Source organism: Thecamonas trahens, assembly GCF_000142905.1.
Source record: "Thecamonas trahens ATCC 50062 unplaced genomic scaffold supercont1.6, whole genome shotgun sequence".
In the NCBI taxonomy this organism is placed as follows: Eukaryota; order Apusomonadida; family Apusomonadidae; genus Thecamonas; species Thecamonas trahens.
This window is the reverse complement of record NW_013657674.1, coordinates 428,736-453,421: the sequence shown is the minus strand read 5'-3', so window position 1 is coordinate 453,421 and position 24,686 is coordinate 428,736. Positions and strand designations below refer to the sequence as shown.

The 24,686-nt window shown below is 64.2% G+C and overlaps 12 protein-coding genes across 12 annotated transcripts in view; 4 read left to right on the top strand and 8 right to left on the bottom strand.

The window, feature by feature from the left end:
- The window catches only part of AMSG_01639 (uncharacterized protein), a gene marked incomplete at both ends in the record, with an annotated part of 2,165 nt that extends 1,169 nt beyond the window's left edge, over positions 1-996 (bottom strand). Inside the window, 2 exons of the mRNA XM_013906233.1 lie at positions 51-239; positions 712-996. Coding sequence (XP_013761687.1) covers positions 51-239; positions 712-996 — 474 coding nt within the window. The remainder of the gene's footprint in view (positions 1-50; positions 240-711) is intronic.
- Positions 997-1,146: 150 nt separating this feature from the next.
- On the top strand, positions 1,147-3,667 carry AMSG_01638 (uncharacterized protein). The gene is made up of 2 exons (XM_013906232.1): positions 1,147-1,738; positions 2,154-3,667. Exons 1-2 carry the CDS (start codon positions 1,643-1,645, stop codon positions 3,564-3,566), a joined length of 1,509 nt encoding a protein of 502 aa, XP_013761686.1. The 5' UTR covers positions 1,147-1,642; the 3' UTR covers positions 3,567-3,667.
- Positions 3,668-3,676: 9 nt separating this feature from the next.
- On the bottom strand, positions 3,677-5,146 carry AMSG_01637 (histone acetyltransferase; the record flags this gene model as incomplete). The annotated part of the gene is made up of 2 exons (XM_013906231.1): positions 3,677-4,947; positions 4,984-5,146. The coding sequence occupies 2 exons, from the start codon at positions 5,144-5,146 to the stop codon at positions 3,677-3,679; spliced, it is 1,434 nt and encodes a 477-aa protein (XP_013761685.1).
- Positions 5,147-5,619: 473 nt separating this feature from the next.
- On the top strand, positions 5,620-6,999 carry AMSG_01636 (uncharacterized protein; the record flags this gene model as incomplete). Its single annotated transcript, XM_013906230.1, has 2 exons — positions 5,620-5,624; positions 5,949-6,999. 2 exons carry the CDS (start codon positions 5,620-5,622, stop codon positions 6,484-6,486), a joined length of 543 nt encoding a protein of 180 aa, XP_013761684.1. The 3' UTR covers positions 6,487-6,999.
- On the bottom strand, positions 6,224-7,030 carry AMSG_01635 (uncharacterized protein). Its single transcript, XM_013906229.1, has one exon. The coding sequence runs from the start codon at positions 7,024-7,026 to the stop codon at positions 6,499-6,501; it is 528 nt and encodes a 175-aa protein (XP_013761683.1). The 5' UTR covers positions 7,027-7,030; the 3' UTR covers positions 6,224-6,498.
- Positions 7,031-7,186: 156 nt separating this feature from the next.
- Positions 7,187-7,916, bottom strand: AMSG_01634 (lipid phosphate phosphatase 2; the record flags this gene model as incomplete). Its single annotated transcript, XM_013906228.1, has 1 exon — positions 7,187-7,916. One exon carries the CDS (start codon positions 7,914-7,916, stop codon positions 7,194-7,196), a length of 723 nt encoding a protein of 240 aa, XP_013761682.1. The 3' UTR covers positions 7,187-7,193.
- Positions 7,917-8,684: 768 nt separating this feature from the next.
- On the top strand, positions 8,685-9,427 carry AMSG_01633 (uncharacterized protein; the record flags this gene model as incomplete). Its single annotated transcript, XM_013906227.1, has 2 exons — positions 8,685-9,396; positions 9,420-9,427. 2 exons carry the CDS (start codon positions 8,685-8,687, stop codon positions 9,425-9,427), a joined length of 720 nt encoding a protein of 239 aa, XP_013761681.1.
- Positions 9,428-9,924: 497 nt separating this feature from the next.
- Positions 9,925-11,662, top strand: AMSG_01632 (uncharacterized protein; the record flags this gene model as incomplete). Its single annotated transcript, XM_013906226.1, has 2 exons — positions 9,925-9,936; positions 10,062-11,662. The coding sequence occupies 2 exons, from the start codon at positions 9,925-9,927 to the stop codon at positions 11,457-11,459; spliced, it is 1,410 nt and encodes a 469-aa protein (XP_013761680.1). The 3' UTR covers positions 11,460-11,662.
- On the bottom strand, positions 11,473-14,854 carry AMSG_01631 (arf-GAP with SH3 domain-containing protein; the record flags this gene model as incomplete). Its single annotated transcript, XM_013906225.1, has 2 exons — positions 14,201-14,854; positions 11,473-13,782 (listed from the first exon to the last, which is right to left on the bottom strand). Exons 1-2 carry the CDS (start codon positions 14,297-14,299, stop codon positions 11,473-11,475), a joined length of 2,409 nt encoding a protein of 802 aa, XP_013761679.1. The 5' UTR covers positions 14,300-14,854.
- A 10-nt stretch (positions 14,855-14,864) lies between these two features.
- AMSG_01630 (uncharacterized protein) lies at positions 14,865-16,231 on the bottom strand (the record flags this gene model as incomplete). The annotated part of the gene is made up of 1 exon (XM_013906224.1): positions 14,865-16,231. One exon carries the CDS (start codon positions 16,229-16,231, stop codon positions 15,059-15,061), a length of 1,173 nt encoding a protein of 390 aa, XP_013761678.1. The 3' UTR covers positions 14,865-15,058.
- Positions 16,232-16,494: 263 nt separating this feature from the next.
- On the bottom strand, positions 16,495-17,704 carry AMSG_01629 (hypoxanthine phosphoribosyltransferase). Its single transcript, XM_013906223.1, has 2 exons — positions 17,413-17,704; positions 16,495-17,112 (listed from the first exon to the last, which is right to left on the bottom strand). Exons 1-2 carry the CDS (start codon positions 17,623-17,625, stop codon positions 16,645-16,647), a joined length of 681 nt encoding a protein of 226 aa, XP_013761677.1. The 5' UTR covers positions 17,626-17,704; the 3' UTR covers positions 16,495-16,644.
- A 76-nt stretch (positions 17,705-17,780) lies between these two features.
- AMSG_01628 (uncharacterized protein) lies at positions 17,781-24,499 on the bottom strand (the record flags this gene model as incomplete). The annotated part of the gene is made up of 2 exons (XM_013906222.1): positions 17,781-24,453; positions 24,481-24,499. The coding sequence occupies 2 exons, from the start codon at positions 24,497-24,499 to the stop codon at positions 17,795-17,797; spliced, it is 6,678 nt and encodes a 2,225-aa protein (XP_013761676.1). The 3' UTR covers positions 17,781-17,794.
- Between the last annotated feature and the right edge of the window lie 187 nt (positions 24,500-24,686).

The following is a 24,686-nucleotide window of genomic DNA, read 5'->3' as shown; positions in this document are numbered from 1 at the left end:
CTTTGTGCCTCTTGATGCGCGTGGTACGCGCGCGCCTGCCGCGCCGCCACCTCAGGATGCACCCTGCTCCCGGCCGTCTCGCCGCCCATCTCGCGCGCGCGCTGCTCAATCTCGTAACGGTCCGACGTCTCGGTGTGGGTCACGTGGAGGAGGACCACCGTCTCGTCGCGCTTCCCGCTGCGGTGGAAGCAGTACATCCGGTACTTGTACTCGCCGTCAGACCGGTTGCGGTACTGGACCTACAGTTGTCCCCGTTCATGCCCATGTCCAACCCTCTCACTCGTGAGTTGACGCGTCTGCCAATGAAAGCCCGCCCCGAGGCGCGAAAACATAAACAAAGTCACTCAAGCGAGTGACTCCCGCACGAGGCTTCCGCCACCCGCAGCCTTTGTGCCAGGGCGGGGGGAACTTGGTGCTCAGGGGGGGAAGGGGAAGGAAAACGAAGCAAGTGCATGAGCCACACCCCACACCCCCTCTCCGTGCTTTGCAAAGGTGCTGGCGAGGTAAAAACAAGCCCACAAGACCAGCTGAGGAAGCCCGGCTCGGCGAGGGTGGCTCGATCCTTCGCGAAGGAGTCGGCGGGGGGGGGGGGGCGACGTCAGCGAGCGAAGAAAAGAACAGTCCGGGTCTCCACCACCGGGTGCGGGGGATGGGCATGGCCACAGCGCAGGCAACGGGGGAACACTAAAAGGAGCACCTAGAAATACGTACCATAACAGGAAGGTTGCGCACAGACTTGAGCGGCTTCCACCCGCGCGGCGACTTCCATGGAACGCGGTCTGGGTTGGGCCGCGTCCGCTTGCGTGTCGTCTCGTCACGAATGACCACCAGCCGCCCGGCAAGCGGCTCAAAGGTCTCGGGCCATGTCGTGACCGTATGGAAGGTCCGCGACGCGGGTCCGTAGTTGACTGCATCAGAGAGGTAGTATGCGTAGGTATCCGCAGAGAGCGGGGCGGGCGCGTGCCCGTTCGCCGGCACAAAGGTGACTTCCTCCATCGTCAAAGTCAAGTGTGTCTTGCTCTCGAAAGCTCCCGTCACAATCGGTGAAGAAATGAATGGAGTGTTCCCCCTCAATCACACAAAACCCAGACGACGCAATCAATTAATTATCGATCAATTGCTCGAACACTTGTTAGTCGGGGCGAGCGAGTGAGTTCAGTCGATGCGAATTTCCCGTTCATCATTTTCGACTCCCACCTCTTGGCCTTTTCGCGCCACGGCTGGCGCAAGCCGGTGACGGAAGAATCCTGCCTTTCGCGCACATGACATGCCGCCGCACATCGGCCCGCGTCCCGCCGCAATCTCCCGCTCCTGCCTTCCTCCCGCCAGCTAAGCGGACCAACTCCATCCACACCGCAGGCAATCGCCGAGTTGGCCTCTGCTGCCACAACTGTGGCCTATCTGCCTCAGCTGTAGCCATTTCGTGAGCTTGTGCGGTCCTGGTGTGAGCCAACATGCCAAACTGGTGGCGACACGATTGCGTGGCACTGCTGACGTTACTCTCGGTGGTTGACGCATCAACAGCAAAACTGACGAATCTTGTGTCACTTCACTCTGCACTCGACGTCACCCACTTCCACACGCCGTCACACTTGCAACAGCCCCTGCTCTGAACACCTCTACCAACCGTTCCAAGGCCACCATGGGCCATCGCAACAAAGTATACACGCCGCACCCTGCGGCAATGCCTACCCCGGCCGGCCGTTCCTATGAGCGCTCGGCCAAGGCCTTTGAGAAGGTACGCCCATTGAGCACGTGCCGCTTCGCCGAGTCGCTCAAAGGAGCGCAACTCCCGCTCGTGCCACGCACACCCGCCATCCCCTACCGCCTTCCCCTGCACGCCCCGCACGCCCCCACTCCCCCCATGGTGTGCAACTATGTAGCACGTACAACACTTCCCCTTGGTGCGGTTCGCAAACCCCTTGTGGGCCCCCTGGCCCGCCGTAACCTCATCACGCCCATTGGCCCGTTGTTACCTAATTGGTCGTTTTGTTCTGTGGTTGGCGCAAGCGGGCAACGGCAACCTGCCACTTGGCCTGCTGCCATCAGCAACCGACCTCACCAAAGACGCTTCACCGCTTACGTCAGCTTGCAAAGCGTCATAGCCCGACCCACACTCACCCGCCTCCCCTTCCCCGTGCCGGCCCTTGCAGGAGATCACCTCATTCCTCACCGCAACCTATGAGATGGTGTCCGACCCCGAGTGTGATGACGCACTTGCTTGGTCCGACGCAGGCGACACCTTTGTCGTTCACTCGCCGGACAAGTTTGCTCGCAACGTGCTTGGCAAGTACTTTAAGCACTCGAACTTCCAGTCGTACGTCCGCCAGCTCAACATGTACAACTTCCACAAGGTCAAGTCGCGCCACCGCTGGGAGTTCTTCCACAACTACTTTGTCCGTGGCCATCCCGAGCTCCTGACCTCGATCAAGCGCAAGTCGACCCGCAAGTACGTGCCGTCGCCCGAGAAGCGCGCAGCCGCAGCCGCAGAGCGCAAGCGCCGCCGTTCGGCCTCGCGCTCGCGCCGCTCCGAGTCGGCAGCCGTGCCGGAGCCTCTGCCGGCCCCCGCAGCCGCAGCTGGCCCGTCGCAGCCGCAGCTCGCTCCGATGGCTGTCGCTAGGCCCAGCATGCAGGCCTTCCCGGTCCCGGCCGCGCCCAACCCGGCCATGTCGGTCCCCATCGGCGTCCCGCCGTCGCCGCGTGGCCTCAAGCGCCGGCGCCGCCAGTCGGCTGCCTTTGGTCCGGTCACCATGCCGTCGTCAACCGGCCCAGTCCCGCGCCCGGTCGGCAAGCCGCCGTCGCCGTCTACCATCTCGGTCAACCCGCTGCCGGTGCCGATGCGCGAGGCAAGGGCCGTGCCGACCCGCTCGAGTGCTGCCCGCTCGCGCGACGCGCCACATTCGCGCGAGCTCACCCCGTCGCAGCTCTCGCTGCAGTCGCGGTCGGCCAAGGCCGCCCTCAACGTCCGCAAGCTCTCCAGCGCCGAAATCGATGATCTCACCGTCAAGGTCCGCTCCCGGTACCCGGAAGAGTACGCTGCGCAGGTGGTCAACGAAATCGTGACTCGGCGCAACGTCAAGCAGCTCGACCTCCTCGACCGCTTCTACACCAAGGACAAGCTCGCCAACTCGCGCGGCTCGTCGCCTATGCCGTCGATGACCCCGCGCCCGGTCAAGCGCCGCAAGACGCTCAAGGCGCCGTCGTCGCCGCTCCCGCCGCCGTCGCGCAAGGACCTCCCCTCGGCCTCCAAGCGCCCGCCCATGCTACGCGTGCCCAACTTCCGCAACTCGGCTGCATCGTCTGAAGCCTCGGCCCCCTCGCGCTCGCGCCACGCCGCCGCCACCCGCATCGCCTCCTCGCTCTACCCACTGCTCGCAACTGCCTCGGAAGGCACCTTCTTTGGCCAGCTGCCGTCGTCGCTCTCCTGCAACGATCTCGCGTCGGTCGGCTTTGATGACCTGGCCGTCCCGGTCCTGCCCTCGCCCGCGCCCACCGTCCTTCCCTCGCCTTCGGGCCTGCCCATGCAGACCTTTGTCGACTCGGTGGTCATGGAGCCGATGCCGTAGCCGGCGCTTTGCCCGCTGCTCGAGTGAGGCTGCACATACCCTCCCCCCCCCTCCTCCCCCTCTCTTGCACACTACATCGTACACTCTCCTTTTTCTACACATTATCTCTTTCATTGCCGCCCAGCGCTGGCACCGGACTCGGGCGGTGGGAGCATGTGCGGCGGGGCCGAGATGGGCAAGACCGGGCGCGGGTGCCAGTGGAAGCCCTCCGTGTCGAACGCGATCTTGGGCTTCTTAAAGTGCTGCAAGTGCTCGCGGACAACGCGCGGGGTGACGTAGATGACGTGCTTGCCCTTAAAGTACTTGATGAGGTTGAGCGAAGTGAGAGCGGTGATGATGTCGTCCTCGGTGATCGAAGTCATGGTCGAGATGTCGCGGACCGAGACGTTGCCGCGGTAGTTCTGCAGAACGTCGAGAATGACGTATGTCCAGTACGACATGTACGAGAGCTTGCCCAGGTCCGACAGCGGCTTCTCGGGCGAGCCGACCTTGTTCTCACGCTTGGAAATCTCGTACGAAAACGTGATGAGGAAGCGGCCGTAGCCCTGCCGCTGGTGCTGCGGCAGACAGAGGATGCACGCCAGATTGTAGCCGTCGACAGAGACCTTCTCCTTGGAAAAGTAGCCCACAATGTGCTTTCCGCTCTCATCTTCCCGAGTCAGGACGTAGAACATGAACGGCTCCACATCGTAGTACAGCGTCTTGTGGTCGAGGAAGAGCTTGGCGAGGAGGCAGAGGTTCTGGCAGTACACCTTGCACGCCGCTCCGTCGATCTCGTACATCGACAGCCCACCCGATGAGTAGATCTCGTCACCCGGCGGGTGATGCCGCACGCATTCCTTGCGGTGCTTCAGCAGCGTCTTCTTCTTCTTCATGTACTTGAGGCACCACTCGCAGACATACAGCTTGTCGAGCCCAGCAAACTCCTCCGGGTACGGCGAAAAGTACCACGCCTCCAGAAAGTACTTGCCCAGCCGGATCGACGCAATATTCTTGACCTTGGTCCGCTCTTCGTGCTCACGCTCGAGCGCCGCTAGCGCAGAGTCACCGTAGTCGTCCGCCTTCTTCTCCACATGGTTGATGGCGTCGTACTTGCGCTTCATGTTTCGCGTCATCTTGCCGCGCTGCGTGCTCTCGCTAGTGTTCTCCAGAATCTCCTCGGACGTCACCGCAAGCTCGGCCTCGATGTTGTCCAGCGGGACCCATTCATCGAGCCGCTTATTATGTCCGATATAGTGCAGATACACCTGCGGCTGGCCGCTCTCGGCGTGCGTCCGCTTGGCCACCACCTTGCCGGCCACATACTTGCCATTGCGGAACTTGCAACGCACAACAGCACCAACCACCACGTCCTCCACCCGCTCCACGCTGCCACCGCTGCCTGACCCCCCCTCCGTGGCCCCACTTCCTTCGCCACCGCTGCCGCCGCCGTCATTGCCACCGCCGCCTTCTCCGCTGCCCGCCACCGCCATGGCTGCCGGTCTGCTTCCCTCGCCACTCGCCGCCGCCACAGTCTCTGCCGTCGCGGCTCCGTTCTCCACCACCATGTCCGCCACCCCCTCGGTCTCGGTCTCCGCCATGTTCTCTGGCGCTGCGAGAGGTGTCACTGTCACTGCCACAAGCTTGTCTGTGCTGAGAGTCGGAGGCCAAGAGGGGGAGGGGGGGGGAGAGCAGGAGGTGACTCGCGATTGTTGGGAATCGATCGGGTTGGTTGAGGGCCATGGGAGGGGTGGGGGTGGGGGGTGGATGACACCAAAAATAATTTTGGCAAGATGCCTCCAACTTCCCGCCTTGTCATTGCGGTATTGTCTTGTGTGTTTGTGTGCCCTTGCGCGTCTCCACCGTGGCACCACGACCTTCCTCGTGAGCACCTCGCCTTCTCCTCCCTCTTCTCAAGCCATCACACACTCATCTTCAACACGAGTCGTTGAACGCCTTGCCGACCTTCTCGTCTCTAGCATCACCCACACTCCTCCTTGCACTCTCTCTTCCTGGCGGCTTCCCTGTCCCGGCTTCGCCCGTCCCCCCCCCGCCCTCCCACCCACACCCACCCATGACGTCGACATCTAGAGAGTTGGCCCTCGGCTTTGCCCGCCCGCCGCAGGCACGGCTGGTGGCGTCACGGAAGCGAAAGCGGCAGCTGCCCCCGTCTGCACCCATCCGGCCTCCCGAGAACGAGTCCGGCACACCATCGAGCCGGTGCCCGCCATTGCGCGCCGAGGCTGACACCGAGGCCGAAGAAGACCCACACGCCCGCCCGCGGCAACGAAGACAACCGCTTGGAGCTTTGCATGCGCCTCGCTCGAGTCACGCCAACAGCAGCACCGCTAACGCTGCTCTGGCTGCTCAGACTCGCCCACGCTTGCCGGTCTCGGCCCACAGTGGTGTTGATAACGTCATCGAGATCCTCTCGGACTCGGACTCGGGCGAGGGCGATGGCGACGATGTCGCAGTCGGCGTCGATGACAGCATTGGCTCGAGCTCGCCTGGCAGCTACGAGTCGGCCAGCTACTCGGGTGTCAGCCCGCTGCTTCCCACAAGGAGCTTCGCCCCGAGCGACGCAGCTGACGACGGCGAGGTCGTGTTTATCGGCGAGCGCGTCCGCCCGCGCCGCCCGCCGCCGGCCAGGCCGCACGCACGCAGCCATCGGGCACGTTCCTCTGTACGCCCGGTCGACGACGTGGTCGCGGTCCCTGCGCCGCCGCCGGTCACGGCCACTTCCGCGCCGCTCATTCGCGTCGCGCTCCAGTGCGCCGTCTGCCTTGACGCGATAACGACGCCCACCTCGACTACCTGTGGACACGTCTTCTGCAAGCTCTGTATTCGCAAGGCAATCTCGCGGACCCGCCGGTGTCCGATGTGCCGCAAGTCGCTCACGTTGCGGCAGACCCATCCGATCTTCTTGCCCGAGGCGCTGTGACTCGCCCTCGTCTCAGTCAGTCACGTCGAGCTCGTACCGCTCGTACAACTCGGTCACCCGAACACCCTCCATCACCGCGAGCTTGCCCAAAAGCTCCACCGCCACGTCGCGCATCTCGTTGTACTGGTGCAGCGCCTCGATGTACGCATCGTACTCGGCGTCGAGCTCGGCTGCGGTCCGCCCGCGGGCAACGCCTGGTCGCACCTCGTCCAGCGTCTGCAGCACTTTGGCCAACTCATTTTCCAGCGCCGCCGCCGCCACGCCTGTGTAGTGCGCACACACAAACGACATGCCGCCAAGCTGGCGGACTCTTGCCCCGCTCCCAGGCCCGTGCACGCCGCCCTCGTCGTGTTCTACGACCTTTTTTAGACACGCGGCACTCGCCGCCCCGTCGTCACCACCTTCCCCACTCTTGCTCGCGCACAATGCCTCCCATGCCACCGCCCACGGCACAGGCGCGCCTTGCTCGTGACCGCCTATTCCAACCTTGATTAACGCATCTAGTGCCTCGCATACGCACTCGTCGTGAGGGGCAGCCATGGTGAGGACGGCGAAAGGTGTGGCTCTTTTCGGTACGAGGCTTTACACGACGCGACCGAAGCAACGATGGCATAGCACACGCTGGCGGTAGACTACTTCGATAGGCTCGCAGAGTAGCGCACGGCACCGGCAGCTTCAACCCAGGAACTTCCGTGCTCCGTCTCTCTCTAAGTGGCCTCTCGACAGTAGCCCTTTTTACGGGGGGTGCCAGTCCTATGCCGACGCGGGAATAGCAAGGCGTGCTCGCGCGCCGTCGCAAACCGGAACCGCAGCGCCACCCCGACAACCGCCACAACACTCCCAAGGATTGCACCACCGACAACATCGGTCGGATAATGAGCATGGTCCCAGATCCGTGACATGCCGACCACAACGGCGACAGGAATTGGAAGGAGCGCGGCGGCGACAGCAAGGTCCGGCCCGAGCGCCGCGATCACAAATGCCGACGCTGTCACTGAGCCTGCAAACATGACCGAGGTGTGGCCCGACGGAAACGACCGGCGCGCTTCGGCGATCTTGGCGGAATCGCCAGTGCAGATCCACGGGGCGTCCGTGGCGTTGGACGCCTGCTCCGGCCTGCACACCGCCAGAAAGTGCGGCCGCAGCCGCCCCACTCCTGCCTTCATCAGCGCCGTAACAATGCCGGTCGCGCCAAGCACCAGCCCAAGTGTGACCACGCCGTACGCCAGTTGCGCGCTGAGCGTCGATCGCGAGAGCGGTGCCTGAGCACGCAACTGCACCGTTGCAAAGACACAGCCAAGCAGTGCGAGCCCGATGATCGGCACGCTCCACGTCGGGACCGACGACTCCTCATGGCTCTTGCTTATGCTGCTGTCCGTCACCGACCACGCCACTTTGCGAGGCGGGATGAGGCCCACCAGAATCATCATTACGCCCAAAGCCACCCCGACCTCCACTCCCAGCCGCCGCCAGCTGCACTCCCTCCGCAGCATCTCCCGTCCACTCACCAACTCCACCAGCCCGCCCGCCTTTGTCCGATCCGACTCCCGACCCCGATCCCGAACTCGATTCAGCCCCAGACGCTGCTCCTGTGCCCGTCTCACACCTCGACGACCTCGACCGCGAGCCGGCCATCATGCCCATCTCCTCCGTCGACTCTGTCACCCACCCTGTACTCTCCGAGCTCGTACTCGCCGCATAATCATCCTTGCTGTTGCCTACAGCCACCATACCTTCACCAAAGACAGCTAGAGTAGTGTGCTGTGGTGAGATTTGGTCCGAGTCATGCCTACACCTCGCACCGGCGCCACGCAGTGGGCCCGATCTCGTCGAGCGACTGACAAGAGCGTGCGCACCTGCAACAACAACAACAACCGCCAGTCTCCGAGCTGCCGACCGCCACCCACCACCCATCATGATCCATGCATCCCCCCACAAACACACACTCGTTCTCTCTCTCTCTCTCTCTCTCTCTCTCTCTCTCTCTCTCTCTCTCTCTCTCTCTCTCTCTCTCTTACAATCGACAATCGATCGTTTCCCGCCATTCCCTCCCCCCTCCCTCCCGTCCTACTCCCCCCCCCCCCCCTCCCCAGGGCTGATTGGTCCCCTTCCCGCCGCTCTCCCCCGCTCACTCACCCCACCTCCCTACCCCACCCCACACCCCTCCTCCAAGGGCGGGTACCACCAGCAGCACCACTATGGCCACGTTTCAGGCTCTCGAGCGCAAACTGGCCAAAGAGGCGGCCCGCAACGCCGAGAAGGCCCAGGCAGACTCGCACGCCCGCACAATGGCTAGGTCAGCCTCGCTCGCCTCTACCGCAGACGCTCTCTCCGATCTCCACGCCAAGCACACCACAGACCTCCGATCGAACACAGTTGCTGCTCGAGAACGCGCACATGCCAAGGAATCGGCTTTTGGAGCGCGCCTGGATGACGTCGCCCGTCGCGCAGAGGAGCGATCGCTTTCGGGCGCCGCGCGCTGGCGTCAGCTCTCCGCTGTCTCGGCGGCGGTTGCGGCCGGCTCGGGTACCCCAGATGGCGCGCATGCTGAGCTTGCCGATGCACATGCCCGTGCGCATGCCGATGCGAACCTCGCGGGGCCGTCGGCGCTCAAGGATGCCTACCTGGGGGCGCTCGAGCGCATCCGCCGCGGCGAGCTGGTCTACGTCAAGACACGCGACGACCTCTCACCCCACAGCAAGATCCCGGGGCGGGCTTCCAGCTCAGCCTCGGCTGTTGTTACAGCCTCCGACGATGACGGTTCCGCCTCGGTCGCTACCACGGTCATGACCGCCACCCTCGAATCGGCAGATCCGCCGGCGGCAGGCCTTTCGTTCCTCGCTCTTCCGCTTGCTGCATCGCTGGCTTCAAGCAGAGACTTTTCGCCGCCATCGCCTGCATCCTCAGTTGGTCTTTCGTCACCACGCTCGCAGGCATCTGACCAGGATCGCCTGTCACAGCGCTCCATCCGCTCGGTCTGGGCTTCGCCGCCCACCCGCCACGCATCCGAACGCACGTCCTCGCCGCCCTCGCCCGTATCGCCGCCCTCGGCCACTATCGCGGCATCGCGCTCTCGCTTTGGCCGCAGTCTTCGCCAGGCCTCAACCTCGTCTCTGCCGGCATCCAAGTCGATCGCCGGCACGCGCCAGCTCTCGCGCTCTCGCCACTCGCTCTCGCTTGCGTCACTCGCCTCGGTTGCCTCACTCTCCCCCGAGCCGCGCCGCAGCCACGACGATCATTCGTCTCCTCCCAAACGAGAGTCACCGCTCCGCTCGCGCTCCCGCGATGTCACTCCACTGCACTCTATGGCGCCGCTAGCGCCCGCTCATTCCTCGCCACCGCCGGTCCACGCTCCACCTTTCCATCCTTCGCATTCTGACCATCCTGCTCTGTTGACGCAGGCGTCGTACTCGCCCCACAGTCCTCACCACCCACCGCATGTCTACGCGAGTCCGAGCTACTCCCATCCGTATAGCGGCTACCCGCCTTATCCGCCGCCGCATCCCCCTTGCAACCACAATCCGTACTACCCAGGTCCAGCCTACACCCATCCGCTGGACCACTCGCCAGGGCAGGCTCCCGCACCTCCGGCTGACTCGGCAAAGCCCATCTCGCATGCACCAGCTGCACCGTCGCCACCCAAGCACGCCCTCTCGTCATCGGCGTCGTCGTCGTCTTCGAGTGGTATCCCGTCGTTCCTCGCCGAAGCTACCCGAGCCGTGGCGGCGCTCTCGGCCCCGCATGCGTCCGAGAGCGATGGCTCGGACGATTCGTCGTACCTGCCGCTTGAGAAGCGCATGCTGTACCAGAAGGCTGCGGCTCAGTACCGCTCTAGCACGCTGCACGAAAGCGAGCCGCAGCTTACGGCGTCTCCGTCACGACACGCTTCGCCTCCTTCACGCTTGTCGTCCGACTCGGACTCGGACGAGAGCATGAGCGACGGCTTGATTCCGATGATGCAAGCGTCATACGACGAGCTGCGGTCGTCAGGCGCTCGCCACGCGGTTTCGCACTCGCCAACCTCGCCCATCACGCCCAATCAGATTGCCGGTGGCTACATCGATCCTCGCCTCGCCACAGGCATTCCGTCCGGCCTCCAGACCCAGGTCATGTTGGCGGCCGTCGGCGAGGGCCAGCCGCACGCCAAGCGCGTAGTGGCAGACCCTGACCCCAATGAGGCCAACACTGCTCACCGCCACCCAGCCGCCCATCTCCGCTCGTCGGGCTTGTCGGTCGAGCTCAAGCAAGCTCAACTGCCCGAGCTCATGGATCTCTCGCACCGACGTCAGTCGATTGCGCCTCCGTCACCGTCAGCCTCGGATGCGAGTTCCTCGGCCTCGTCGTCCTCGTCCTCGCCGTCCTTGTCCAAGCCCTACGCGTCGCTCGACCGACCGCGGTCGGTCTCGTTTGTCCTACCTGACGACTCGCCGCGGCACCGTCTAATCACTCCGCCGCCACCGCGGTTGGTCGATTATGACGACGACGATGCCTTTGGTCTAGATCACGCCTTTCAGCGGCCCCGCCCCGCTCACGCCGCGCTGTCCACTCCTCCGCCCGTCTCCAGCGGACCGGGCGAGGCCACGACTAACATGTCGATCCAGGTCCTTGCCCAGCAAGTAGCCGAATTGTCTGCCTCGCTCAAGCTCACCCAGGCGTACACCCAGACGCTGGGCGCGTTTACCGAGCACCTCGCTGCAACCCAAAAGTCGCATGTCTCGCTCCCGCCACTGCCTGCCGACCTCGATCCAGAGCGCGAGCCTGGCGGGAACCCAGACCCAGAAAGAGCGTCAGATCACGTACTGGCGTTCTTGGCCGGCCTCCCGCCTTCACCGCTGGCCACTCTTCTCCACGCGCTTCCAGTGGCCACACTGGTTTTTCTCCTCCCGCACGTCAAGCGGATGCCGACGCCGCAGCTCGCGCATGCGGTCGCCTCTGCGATTGCAGCCAAGTGCATGTCGGGCCAGCTGGGCTAGCATTTTCCTGGATTTACGGCGAAGCCTTGGGCTTGGGCTTGAGCGACGGCGGCGGAAGCGAGGGCAAGTTGCGGCGCAGCTTGACGGTCCCGGCGGTGCCATCGTCGGCCGGAATAACATCGACGTTGGACTGGAGTGCGATGGAGCGCGGGCGCTGGCGCTTGCCGGCAGCCTGGTTCTTGATCTGGAGGCTTGCAATCGAGTTGTCCGACATTGTGCGGTCGGTTCGTGAGGTGCTGGCGGCGACCGGCGGCGGCGGCAGCGGGTCGTCGACCCGGGCCAGAGGCTGCGGACGGAACGGCTGGTCGTAGCCCTGGCCAGAGCCGCCAGGAATGAACTCGTACTGGTACGGTGCCTCGAGGCGGGTGAGGAAGGCAGCCGTCTCCTCAGCCCCGGCAAGGTTGGCATGGTCGAGAGGCGTCATACCCTGCACATCGGTCACCTTAGGGTCTGCGTCGTTCTTGAGCAGTAAGCGGAGGAGTTCACCGCGGTTGGCGGCGGCGGCAATGTGCAGCGGGGTCTTGCCGTAGAGATCGGCCTTGTTGGTGTCGGCCGTGTTGAGGACGAGGCAGGTCGAGGCATGGATGTGGCCGTGCGACACGGAAGCGTGGAGTGGGGTGTACGATGACGACTCGAGCGAGACCCAGTTGATGTCTGCGCCGCGGGCGAGTTCGAGGAGGATGGCGACCGGATCGCCGCGGACAGCGGCGTTGAAGAGCAAGAGGCCCGCCCGATCGGAGTTTGGCGCTTCGGCGTCGGGATCGTCGGCGCGGGCAACGAGGAACCGCTGCTCGTACTTTTTCTTGATGTACGCTTCTCGCATGAGCGCGTTGGTCTCGTCCTTGGGCCGGTAGCGGACCACGCGGGCCTGGTCGGCCTCATAGACCGAGTTGACGCGGACGTTGCCCATGTTCTGCAAGTATGCCATGACGGTGGCGTCCCAATCGTCGAGTCGGAACGAGCGGACCTTGGAGATGTGGACGCCGAGGTTGCGGTGGTGGCCCGAGCACTCGATGCAAATGAGGCAGCCGAGATTGATCGAGACCCACTGCGGACGGGGTGCAAAGCAGTCACAACATGTCTCGTTGCCCGGCGTGTCCCAGAGGGCAAAGAGCGCCTTCTCGAGCTCATCAACGCCAAGCAAGTCCTCCTTGAGCGGATGGACCGAGTTGGCCTTGGCTGAGCTCGACGCCGCCGACTCGGCGGTTGCCAGCGCGTAAGCCGTAGCGTTTTGGATGACGTTAAGCCACTCGTTCATCTGCTCCTCGTCCTCGGCCTGCAGATAGTACGTCCGCTCGACGCCCACCATCTGGAACACGTTGGGCCGCGACGACGACTGCTCCGGCAGCGGCTTGACGTTGGCCACCATGACGTTGAGCTCGGTCGACGGCTCGCTGACGTCGCTCTGCAGCGTGCGGTAGAGGCGGAAGATACCGTTGCGGAGGATGGCAAACCGCTTGTCCCACTTTGTGATCATGCGCTTGCCGGCTTTCTTGTAGATCCAGCCAACCTTTTCGCGGGCAAACGGTGAGAGCGGGCCCGGCACAATGTTGAGCTCTTCACGCTCGAGCTCGGTCATCGGCTGCGCGGCTCGCAGCTCCATTTCCAGCTCGTGCGTGGCCATGGCCTGCTCACGCTTGGCCGTGTTGACCTGAGCCCGTGCCGCCACAAACAGGTCGCGGTCCTCCGAGTTGAGCACTCGCCGCCGCTCGATGACCTTGGTCTGGATGTCGCGGAGCGTCGGCTTGACCGTCACTAGCGCTTCGGAGCCCGCCACAAACAGCTGCGCGGTGACGTCGGTGAACGCGCGGAGCCGGTCAAGCACAACCATCAGTTTCTTCGAGTCGAGCTCGTTGATTGCCTCCAGATGGTCCAGCGTCCCGCTCTGCAGCGCCACCACGGCAGAGTCGGCAGTCTTTTGCATCTCCAGCTTGTCTTCGGCCGTCGTCGCCTCCTTGACCGAGAGCAGCTTGGAAAAGGCTGATTCGTGCTTGGAAATGGCCTTGCGGTACGCCTTCTTCGAGTCTTCGTACTTTTTGAACCCGGTCTTGCCCAGATCCTCCAGCGGCTGTACCAGCGTCGCCCCGATGGTGTTCTGCCAGTTCTGCTGGAGCGTGTTGACCGTGTTGAGTACCGCCACCAGGTCAGCCACACCCTTGGAGAACGGGTCGTTTCCAGGCTTGTACACTGCATCCAGCATCGACAGCTGCATCAGCTCGTCAACCAGCGAGCCCATCGAGTCGACCAGCGACGCCGACGCCTTTTGCACGTTCTTGGCCCTATCCGCGATCTTCTTGACCCGCTTCTTGTAGTCATCCACATTCTGCACTCGGTCACCACCAGTACATAGCCCGCAAAGACCATAGCCCGCCCACACAATCACCCGAGCCAGCGATGATAGCAGACCGATGGGCCGGTCACCCCGACAAGACCACGCGCAACACACACATACACACACACACACACACACACACACCGTACATCATACACCACACAACACACAACACACAGCACATGAGTACCCCCCCCCTCTCTCATCCCCATCATTCCCCTCCCCCTCCCCTCCCCCCCCCCCCCCCTCCTCCCCCCCTTGCCACACATGTTTCAAGTGAAAGCAGAGACTGACCAACGAAACCGACCGACAGTCGCCTGTCCCCTCCACTCCCCTCCTCCCCCCCTTCCTTCCCCAACACACACACACACACACACACACACACACAAAAACAAACAAACAAACATACCGTCTCTGCAGCCTTGACTCGCTCCCGGAACTCGGGTGTGTCCTCCTCGTACGGTACAAACACGCATGCGCCCGAACCCTTTACGTCGGTGGAGGACATGTCAAAAGGGTCAGAGAGAGGTGAAAGAAAGGCTGGCCGGTTGCACTGGTGGTGCTGGTGATGGTGGTGCTGGTGATGGTGGTGGTGGTGGTGGTGGCACGGCTACGGTGATGACAGGTGGAGTCAGCTGTACCTGCGGCTGAGATGCCATCTCTACTTCCCGGCTATGACTTGATCGTGGTCAGTCAACCCACTGCATACAGCTACCGGTCTGATCATCAGCCAGGGAATGGCTGCTGTGGCCACTGGTGGGATACAGCAGAAAACAGTCGGCGATGCAGAGATGGACGCCGCGCGCGGCGCAAAGGTCCGCGGCCGCGATCGCTTACCATGAAGCTTCCGGCAGGCGAGGCAGTTGCGTCGCAGAGCGGCTCGCTGGGGAAGGTGGTGATGACGAGCAGCTGCTGCAGAGGTGCGCTTTCGCTTGCGCGACGTCGTTGAGTCTGGAAGACGAGACCAGGTTGCCAGGAAACGGCACTCGATCGAGTCCTTCCACGCGAGAACAGCGAGGTCGTCGCCCACGTTGAACACAAGAGTGTCGCCGGGACGAGCGTCAGGCGGCAGGCAGGCCCCACGTGCGAGCCACGCATCGGGCGCGCCTCCGACCTCAAGCCGCAGGCCAAGCAGGCTTCGCGCAGCATGGGCCGGTGACCTGGAAGTCAAGCATCATTGAGTTGTTCATTTTGAGACGCGCGACTACGCGTCCGAACGACCGTACCGTTAAGGGTTATTCTACAGTTACCGCCACACAGCCGATGGCTACGGGGCAAAGTCCGACTCGGAACCGGCTCCGCTCGCGCCGACAACAGACGACTCGTCGTCGCCAGACTCGTCCCACTCATACTCGGCGTACGAGACGGGTTTCTTCCGCGCCGACGATCGGCTTGGTTGCGAGCGGACGGGTGACCGTGTGCGTGTCGGCGACTCGCACCCGCCACTCGACGAGAACAGCACGTCCGAGTCCGAGTCGGAGTCGAGCTTGATGGCCCGTCGCGAGCCGCCACTGCTGGCCTTGCCCGCACTCGCACCGCTGCGTGCAGGCGACTTGCCCGGTGATGCTGGGATGAGCCCAGTGAGGTCAACCACAGGAAACGCCTGTGAGCTCTGTGATGCCACGGCTGCTGCCGACGGCAATCCATTGCCCTCGCCGCCAGCCGGCCCGCTCTCGTCGCCCGGCTTGGCCTCTCCGGCCTCGCTGCTTCCAGGCGGCTGCCAGCGCCCAGATACATGCGGCCACACCGGGTTCTTCTCCTTTGGCAGCGAGTCCAGATTGACCGGCTGCAACGCGTCCTCGGGCGACGGACCGGGCTGGGTCTCGTCATCGCCGGCCTCGCCAGCGTCATCATCGCCTCCTGGCGCAGATGCGACAGCCGCCAGAGGCCGCCACTGCGCTGTAGAAAAGAGCACGACCGAATCATAGACCTTGGAGGTGGCAACCGTGCCTGCTGGACCAGCTGAGAGCATGAGGAAGCGGGCGTCCGACGAGCGGACGATCGAGCCGCGCAGCTCGAGCACACCCTTGCCGCGGGTGGCATCGGCCATGGGGATGGAGAGCCGCGGATGCATGGTGTCGAGCTGGGTCAGCGTCCCACGCAGTGCCGACGACGTCCCCTCCAGCCGCATCAGATGCAGCGGGAGGGCAAAGATGAATCTGGATGTCCGCCCGCCGGCCTTGTACGCCACATCGCAGCCGTCGAGCGCCATGACGCCGTCGACGACAGACTCTGTGGCCAGTGGCAACGCCTCGCCTGCATACGAGCCAACCATACCCACTTCTTCCGCTGCAGCCACTCGAGCCGCCACCTCAGCCGCTCTCTTCTCCATCACCGCCGCCACCTTTGCTGCCTCCACTGCCTTGCCGCTAATGCTCTTGACCCGCTTGCTTGCACGCCCACTGCCCTCGTCCTTGCGCCCGCGCTTGCCCTTGGCCATCTTACTCCGCCGCACTGCTGCCTTGCTCGCTGCTACCTTTGCTTTTGTGCCAGACGGCCTGGTCTCGAGTGATGTGCTCTGTCCGCCCCCCCCCCTGCACTTCCTGTCCACTGCCTGCCTCTGCCTGCCACCAACAGTTGGCTGCGAGTCAGCAGCCCAGTTGCAGCCAACAGCAGCTGAGCACCAGACTGCAACCACAATCAACACCCCCCCCACACACACACACACGCACATGCACACACATACACACACAGATGCTAAGATATTGGACGATAGAGTGTGTATCGGCCACACGGCTGCCACATCAGATCAAGATAAACGGTCAGGTGGGAGGAGAGAGAGAGAGGGAGGGGAGAGAGAGAGAGGAGAGCGAGAGAAAGCAAACCTCACTCCGGCAAGGGCAGTGGCGATGCCTACTCGCGGTACTTCTCGATACCTGCCTCAGAGATGATGCAGATGTGGTTGAGGTCGCGGAAGACCTCGTTGAGATCGAGCGCGTAGCCGACGAGGAACTTGTCCGGGATGGAAAAGCCGGCGTAGTGCGGGAGGAAGCCGTTCGACCGCGGCGTGCGCTTGACGAGGAGCGAGATGACCTCAACCGACGCCGGCGTCACCTTCTGCAGCTCGGCGGTAAAGGCGACCATGGTGGTGCCAGTGTCGATGATGTCCTCCACAATCAGCACGTTCTTACCGGCCAGATCGTCAAGATCAATGCCCGAGATCTTGACGTCACCCGTCGACTCGGTGTTGTGGTACGACTTGACCCGCACAAAGTGCAGCGAGAGCTTGACCACGTCAGGTGCGTCCGCCGCCGCAGACAGCGCAGAGATCTCCTTGAGCAGATCCGAGAAGAACCGATACGCCCCCTTGAGCAGGCAGAGCTGTACCCAACCACACACCACACAACATCAACCATAAGTACCATAAGTACCACCACAGCTCGTACTTTGTGCGCTACACTCAATCATCGACATCAACCAGCCCTCGAACCCCCCCCCCCCCCCCCCAACCTGTTCAGCCAAGCGAGAGGCCAGGCAGCAGCAGCACCCCAATTTTGGCCACACGAATTTCCGACGAGCGACGCAAATTGGGGCAAAGGCAGAGAGAGGGCATGTGCCAGGGGGAGGGGGGAGAGAGAGAGAGAGAGGAAGGAGGGAGGGAGGAGGGGTAAAGTGGCGTACCATGTGCAGCTCCTTGCCCTTGTACTGCTCGTAGACCATTTCGGCCAGCTTCTGGACCCGGTCGGTGATGAGGCCAAAGGGGATCAAGCAGCTGTCCACATCGCCCTGGTAGCGGGTGGGAATGGAGAGGAGGGAGACCGGAATAGCCTCATAGTCATCCGGAATCACAATCATCTCAGGCATGACCGAAGCAGAAGTCGGGGAAGACGCCATCTTTGTTTGGGAGGGAAGAGGTAGGGGAAGAGAGGGGGGAGGGGGAATAGGCTGCTGCTGAGGCAAGGAGTGGGGTGCCTTTCCCTCCCACCGGTATTCCTTCCACCACCGCACGACCGCACGTCACCAAGTGTCAGACGTGGGCCGGCCGCAACTCATCCGCCATCGTTCAATCGAGGATAATCAGCGGCTTCGTCGAGACAGGTGAGGCCAGGCTAGTAGGAGCAGGGGAGGAAGTGGCAGAGGTTGACCTCGCACCGGGTGTGGCCCGACGCGCCGGTGGCGGCGCAATGCCTGGAATGAGCGGCACGACCGCGGTCTCCTCACGTCCACCGCGGTCTTGCTCCGCACCAACCTCTTCATCTGCACCGTCTGCGTCGTCAAGACTCACAAGTGGCGCGAGCTGGATCTCTGGTGGGGCGGTGTCAAAGTACTCGGCGTCGTCTGTGTCCTCGTGCAGCCCGCCGGCCTCGTTGGTGACAAAGATACCCAGCAGGTAGCGAGCGTATGGGACAAGAGCTTCGACCAGCCAGCGGTACATGTCACAAAACCCGGTCAGCGGCGAGCTCATCATGGCCACGTCCATTAGGACCGACGCGTATGAAGCCCACTGTGGGGTGGAGGCCAACACCTCTAGAGCGCCCATCCGGGCCTCCGCCGCCCTCCGGACCTTGGCCCCGGCCGCCCGGTCTGCCCGCAGGTCCAGCCAGATCCGGGCCAGTGCCGCGGCCAGTCGCACCACCGGCGACATTGCACTTCCACTTCCGCTCTCGCTGCTGCTGCCCGCCTTGCCGCGGAGCATCGAAAACAGGCCCGACGCCCTGGATTCAGTCAGCCTCTCCTCGCACCGCACCAGCTCGGCCCGCAGCGCCGCGACCGCCGCCTGCGACTCGCCCGACGTCGCATCCCAGTTGGCAGAGCCGATGACTCGGAGCGCATAGAGCCACACAATGATGACTTCAAACGCCCGCGGCGACGACGGGTTGACGGTGTACCTGCTTGCCAGTGCCACCAGCGAGACTGCTGTCTCGGCCCATGACCGCGACTCGCGCGCCGCGCCCTCAACCTTGGCCATCACCACCACTAGCAGGAGCGGTAGCGCCTCACGCGCGCATGCTAGCGCCAGCACGTTCAGCGCGTCAGAGTCAACCATCAGCGATGCTGCCGCCGAAGCAAGCTTGCCCTCGGTCGCACTAAACAGTGCCCGCAGCGCCTCTTCCAAAAGCCGAGCAGCCTCCAGCTGCTTGAGTCCAACCAGCGGAATAGTGTTGAGCGCCTCGAGCGCAAGCACCGGCGGAAGCGCGCTGCACGCCATCGTCACTGACCGTACCAGCGCCGCAAAGATAGCCTCACGCTTGTGACGCGCCACTTGGCTCCTGGCATCCAGTCCGTCGCGGGTGTTGCCAAAGCCAGGCGCAGCCACGTCGACAACCACCGCATCCGCAGGCCGTCCAGCAGCGCATTCGACAAGCTGCATCAGACACTGGGCTGCGTGGCCCGGTACCGCCTCGGACGCAAACACCACCGGAACCATCACATGGCTCACCAGCGAAGCATGTGCCTTGGCAGAGAGGTGCCAAGCGTCGATGGCTCCGCCCAGTGCACCGCCGCCAAGCACGCTTTCGTCCTCGTACTCGTACTCGTCGCGGACAAATGTGACCGAGAAGCCCACAAGCGCCCGCAGCTCGCGAACCACTCCAAGCAGAACTTCACCGGCACCCGCATTGGCGAGCCCAGCTCGCGAGAGCAGCCGCGCCGCGTCTAGCAGTCGCGAGCTCGGCTCATCACGATGTAGCGCAGCGAGGCTAGGCACCACCAGGCCTCGCACCAGCGTCGTTCCGGTAAAGCACGTCGCAAACGTTTTGGTCTCCAGCCCGGCCCAGCTCCGCTCCGCAGCATCTTGCGCGTCAGCTGCCTCGCCACCGCCAAGCTCCTCCCACACGCGGTCCACTGCGTCAGGAGCGTGTCCGCAAACCCGCAGCTCAAGAAGGAGTCGCAGAAAGTGCACTTTGGCGCTTGCACCGCACCGATCATCGCCGGCCGCATAAGCCGACCAATCCAGAGTGCTGAAGAGCGTCACCACCAGCCACGGCTGCGACTCGGTCAAAGAGTACAACAGCCGAAGCGCCCGCGAGTCGCAAAGATGGAACGTGGCCGCTGCCCACGGCAGAGCCGCCACGCCGCTCTCCAGAACCTCGGCCGCCGCCGCGCGCTCGCGCGACGCCGACACATACGGCCCAAACACGCATGCCACAAGCCCAACCATCTTGTCGATGACCGCCGGGCAGAGCGCTGCCACGTCGGCCACAAGCCGGAGGACGCCATCAAAGCCGACTGTGGAGAGGTACTCGACCCGCGTCCGCCGGCCGGTCCCAAACTCGACCCGCGGTTTGAGCGCCGCCCAGCAGACCTTACAAAGCGCATCCCACAGGGTGTGCGCCGCCGGCACCGCGACTCCGCTGCCGTCCGACTCGTCAGACCCATCATCCGACCCATCGCCGTCGTCTCCGCCCATGCCCAGCAGTCCGTCCACGAATCCGCCACCCGCCGACGCGCTCTCAGCCACTTCGGCGATGGTTGCCTCGTGAAGGAGGACGAGCGCGTGCGGATTGTCAAGCACACACCGTCGCAGCAGTGGCAGCACAAACGCCATCAGCGGCTCGTCCGCCACCGGCAACGCTGCCGCCATTGACTCGAGAAGCGTGATGAGTGGTCCCTGATCCAATCGCTCCACCGGTAGAGAACGCAGCATCTCCCGCGGCGGCTGCCACTCGGGACTGCTCGCGGCGGCCTGCAGCGCTGCAGACGCCGCCTCGAGCGCAACCTCCAGCAGCTGATCACCCATCAGGAGACCAAGCACGCCGTTGACAGAGGCAGCAAGCCGCGGAACCACGACCAGCGGCGCCAGCGCCCGCGCAAGTCGACCCGCCCCTGCCACACGCTCGGTCGGTGAAGCACCTTGCAAGCCCGCAAGGACCTGCCTTGCAAACGCGTCCAGCTGTAGCGCGTCGGCAAGCAGTGCTTGTTCGGAACTCTCCAGGGCTGTTGCTGATGAGAGGCCCTTCTCCAAATGTGCCAACACGCTCCAGTACAGCTCCAGACCGGCGTCGGTCAGACTTCCGCTCGGAGCAGCAGCCTGCCACGGCGAAAAGTACGCGTAGAGCACAGACCGGACCGTCGGGTCCTTCACCGCAGGCGATGACGCCAGAATGGTCGCCAGCCGCGGCAACAGCTCAGCAGCCGTCACAGATGCGTGCGCAAGGCGAGCAAGGTCGCGGAGAACAGCAGCCAGCTGCGGCGCCATACCCAGGAGGCCGGCCCGTAGCGGAAGTGCCACAAACACACTCGCTAGTGAGAGGAAAGCATCGGCAACCTCGGTGCCGGGCGCGGCAGTCTCTCGCGTTGCAAGCGATCGCTCCAGAGCGACGAGGGTCTCGGCGAGTGCCTGCGGCAGCTGGCCGAGTCGCTTCACCGCCGACCGAAAATGGGACGCGTTGACTGAAATGAGCTCACGGACATTGGCTGGTGCATACTCGACGTCGATCACCGCGTATCCAATCCGGGCAGCGCCGGTGCAGCTCGGGCCGCATCCGACCTCGCCAGTCTTGCGGTGCGACCGCTCCACATACATGCCCGAAGCAAGATCGAGGAGCTCCACAGAGAGATCGTCGACTTCGGCGGCGAGCCGGGCGTACGTGTCAAAGAGGGAGCCCAGCGCCGCCGTAAGATCAACAATCGACTGCGACGCTTGCAATGACGACAACTCCGTTGCCACTACAAGCTGGACCGGAGACGGAACTGCCAGATCGCGGCACGCATTCGGCGCGCCATGCGAGGCAGTGTCAAGTCCAGCGTTGGCGTCACGACTCGCGGCAAACTCGGGCGCAAACGGGTTGGCCACTGCCAGCGGAAAGACGTACAGCCGCGGCGGCGACCGCTCGCGCAGCGCGTCAAGCAGACCAAGGCTCGGGTCGGAAAACAGCAAGCCGCGCCCCGGCACGACCTCGTCCGACCACGTCGTAAACGCAAAGTAGGTCTTTGACAGCGCCTTGCTGAGCGTCGTCGCTCCGGAGCGGAGCGCCTGCAAGTCTTCGACATCAAAGGCGTGCGCCCGCTCGACAAAGTGAGCTTGCAGCTTATCCAGCTTCTTCTTGTCAGCAATCGCAATGCCGGGCGGAAGCGCCGCGGTCCACTCAAAGTACATTGTCCAGAACTGCTCCCAGAACGGCAGCGCAAGCACCTCGTCGGGAATGCGCTTGGCAACAACTGCAAACCGGTACATGGCCGACGTGCCGACCGGAGCCTGCGCGCCAGCCGGAAGCCGCGGGCTCTCGCCCAGCAGCACCACGTACACGACCCAGTAAAGCGACGACGCCAGGAGCGTGTCGATGGCGGCAGCGTCGAGCTTGCGGTGGTGGAGGACGGTCACCAGCGGCATGAGCTCCTCCTGATTGGCAAAAGCCGAGTAGATGAGCAGGTCAAAAAGCTTGGCCACACTCGGCGATGCCAGCTGTAGCGAGAGCACCGCCGTCCACAGCGCAAGCCAGTCTGCGTGCTTCTGCTGGTAGCCGCAGCTCGCGGCAACAAGCTGCGAAAAGGTGTCAAGCGCTTCGGGGTGGGCAGTGAGGATGGCAGCCATGGCCCAGGCCAAATCGCGCCCAATCTCGAGCCATGCCGACGTAGCTGCAGAGGCGAGGGCGTGCCACAGACCAATTGCGAGCGACACGCCCGAGACGTGCTCCAGGTCGGTGGTGGCAAAGCTGGCAGCGGCGTGAATCGCACGCACCTCCGATTTGAGCCACGACCACGGCGCAAGGTCCGGGGCCGACGCTGCTAGTCCAATTGCCAGGTGCAGCTGGACCCACCTCAGCAGCGGCCCAGCGTCGTGGGAAGGAAGAGAGACCACAATCTGCACATAGGTCGGATCAAGTGGACCGGACGCCAGCGCGCCAACGACAGACGGACTGGTCACGGTCTGCCACACCCACCGCGCGTCAAGGACCTCGGCGGCGCGCACAAACCCTAGCAGCAGCAGCACCTTGTCACGAGCGCCCACTGATGTCAGATCGACAACGTCCAGCAGGCCGCCAAGCAGCGGGCCGGCCGCCGCCGGGACCGGACCAGGGCGAGCCGAACCTCCAATCAAGTGCGGCAGCCAGTCTTCAAAGTCGCCATCGACGCTGTGGAGCGTGCCGGAAAGAAGCGCGAGGAGCGCCCGTGAGGTGCCAGCGGCCGCACCCGACCACGCCTTCTTCGGGAGCTGATTGAGCCAGGTGGCAACCCGCGCGCCCGGCTCGCCATCCAGAAACAGCAGCGTCTCGACCAGTCGCTCCGCCACCACTGCCGCGCCTGATGGGGAGCCGGTGGCGAGTTCAGCCAACGCCGCGCCCGCCTCGCCGCGCAGCGATGCAGCCGCTGCAGGCGTTGGCGGCGGCGAGATTCCCTGCGAGAGAGCAGAGACTGCCACGAGCTCATCTTCGATACAGAACGCAACGCCGATGAGCTCGTCGACAATGGTGGCCGCAAGATCGAGCTCGGCTGGCGGCGACGGCGTCCGTGCCCGGAGCCGAGAGCCCGCCAGACGAGCGAGAGCGGCCACAAGCGGAAAGTGTGCCAGAGTTCCATCCGAGTGGGCCGGCACAAACGCCACCGACTCGGGGTGGTTGCGGGCGAGCGCGTCGGCGTAGGCGACCGCCAGCGGCGCAGCGTCGGCGGCTGCAGCGAGGCAAGTCACAGCAAACGCAGTGCGATGCTCGGCGCGCTCCGAGGCAGAGCTTCCCAGCCACGCCCTCATCGGCAAGCCAGTCACGCCGTAAAGCTCGGCGAAGGCGACAGCCGCGGCATCGGCCCCGAGCGCCTGCCACGGAAAGAGGGTGAGGGCCCACGAAGCGAGCGGGCGCGACGGCCATGGCGACCGGGTGAGAATGCCGAGGACAGCAAGCCCTAGCTCGGGCGCCGCGCACGGCGCCAGTGCCAACATCCGGTGAATGAGCGCGACGGTGAGGGTGCGGACCGGGGCGGAAATGCCCGCCGAGGTCGCGACTGTGTCGAGGCCGGCAGCTAGCGGGGTGACGACAGCGGCTTCCAACGCAATGGCATCTCGCGACGTCGCCGCCACCGCTGCCATCGGATACTGGGCAAGCAGGACCGGGAGCGCCGGGCCGAGCTCGAGCGCATGCGCAAAGAGCGCATCAAGCCAGGCTGGTGAGGCCAGCGCCGCGTCCACAGGTACGTCCAGCAGCGCCGCAGCCCAGCCGGCGCGCGAGCCGAGGCCAAGTACAGCAGTGAGCATGTCCAGCGGCGAGACAGAGTATGTGTCGCCGATGGCGGCGGCGGCGGCAAGACCTGCGGCCCGGAGGCGGCTGGAGCAGTGAGCGAGCGCGTCGTCAAGCTCCGATGTCCGCGCGATGGCGGCGGCAGGCGTCGACGCCAGCCTTGTCCCCGCGATAGGTGCGTCGATGTCGGCAATGTGCGCAAGCAGCGCAGCAGGATCCTCTGCTTGCGGCGGAGCAGCCGCGACTGAATCCAGGCGCACCCCCGCCGCAGCCAGCTCGCCAAGGGCGGCGAAGACCGGACCCAGGAGCAAGGCGGCACGAGTCTCCAGCGCCGACTGAAGCTTTGTCAGCGCCCGAGTATCCGACCGAGCCCTTCGCAACGGAGCCGTGAGCGTCACCGCTGTACCATCCGCACACACGCCCGAGTACTCTCGCGGCTCTTCCACCACCCGCCATGCCGAGTCCAGTGCCTTGGCTGCCGCATGTTCGGCCTTGACCTTGCCCGCCAGCGCCTCCTCGTAACTCCGTGCTGCCGCCACAAACGCCGCAGCCGCTCCAACCACTCCCCCCTGTCCTGTACCTGTATCCACAGAGTCCATGGGTAGTAGGTTGGGAGAGGTGGTAAAGTGAGCAGGAGAAGGAAAGGGGGGGGGGGGGAGGAGGGGGGGGTACCAGACAGGGAAGGTTTGATCGATCGCGATTACGATCGCTGGCGATCGATCAAGAGCAGAGACAGAGACAGAAGGCGGCGCGAGGGGAGGATTGCTGATGAGGATAGCGATGCAG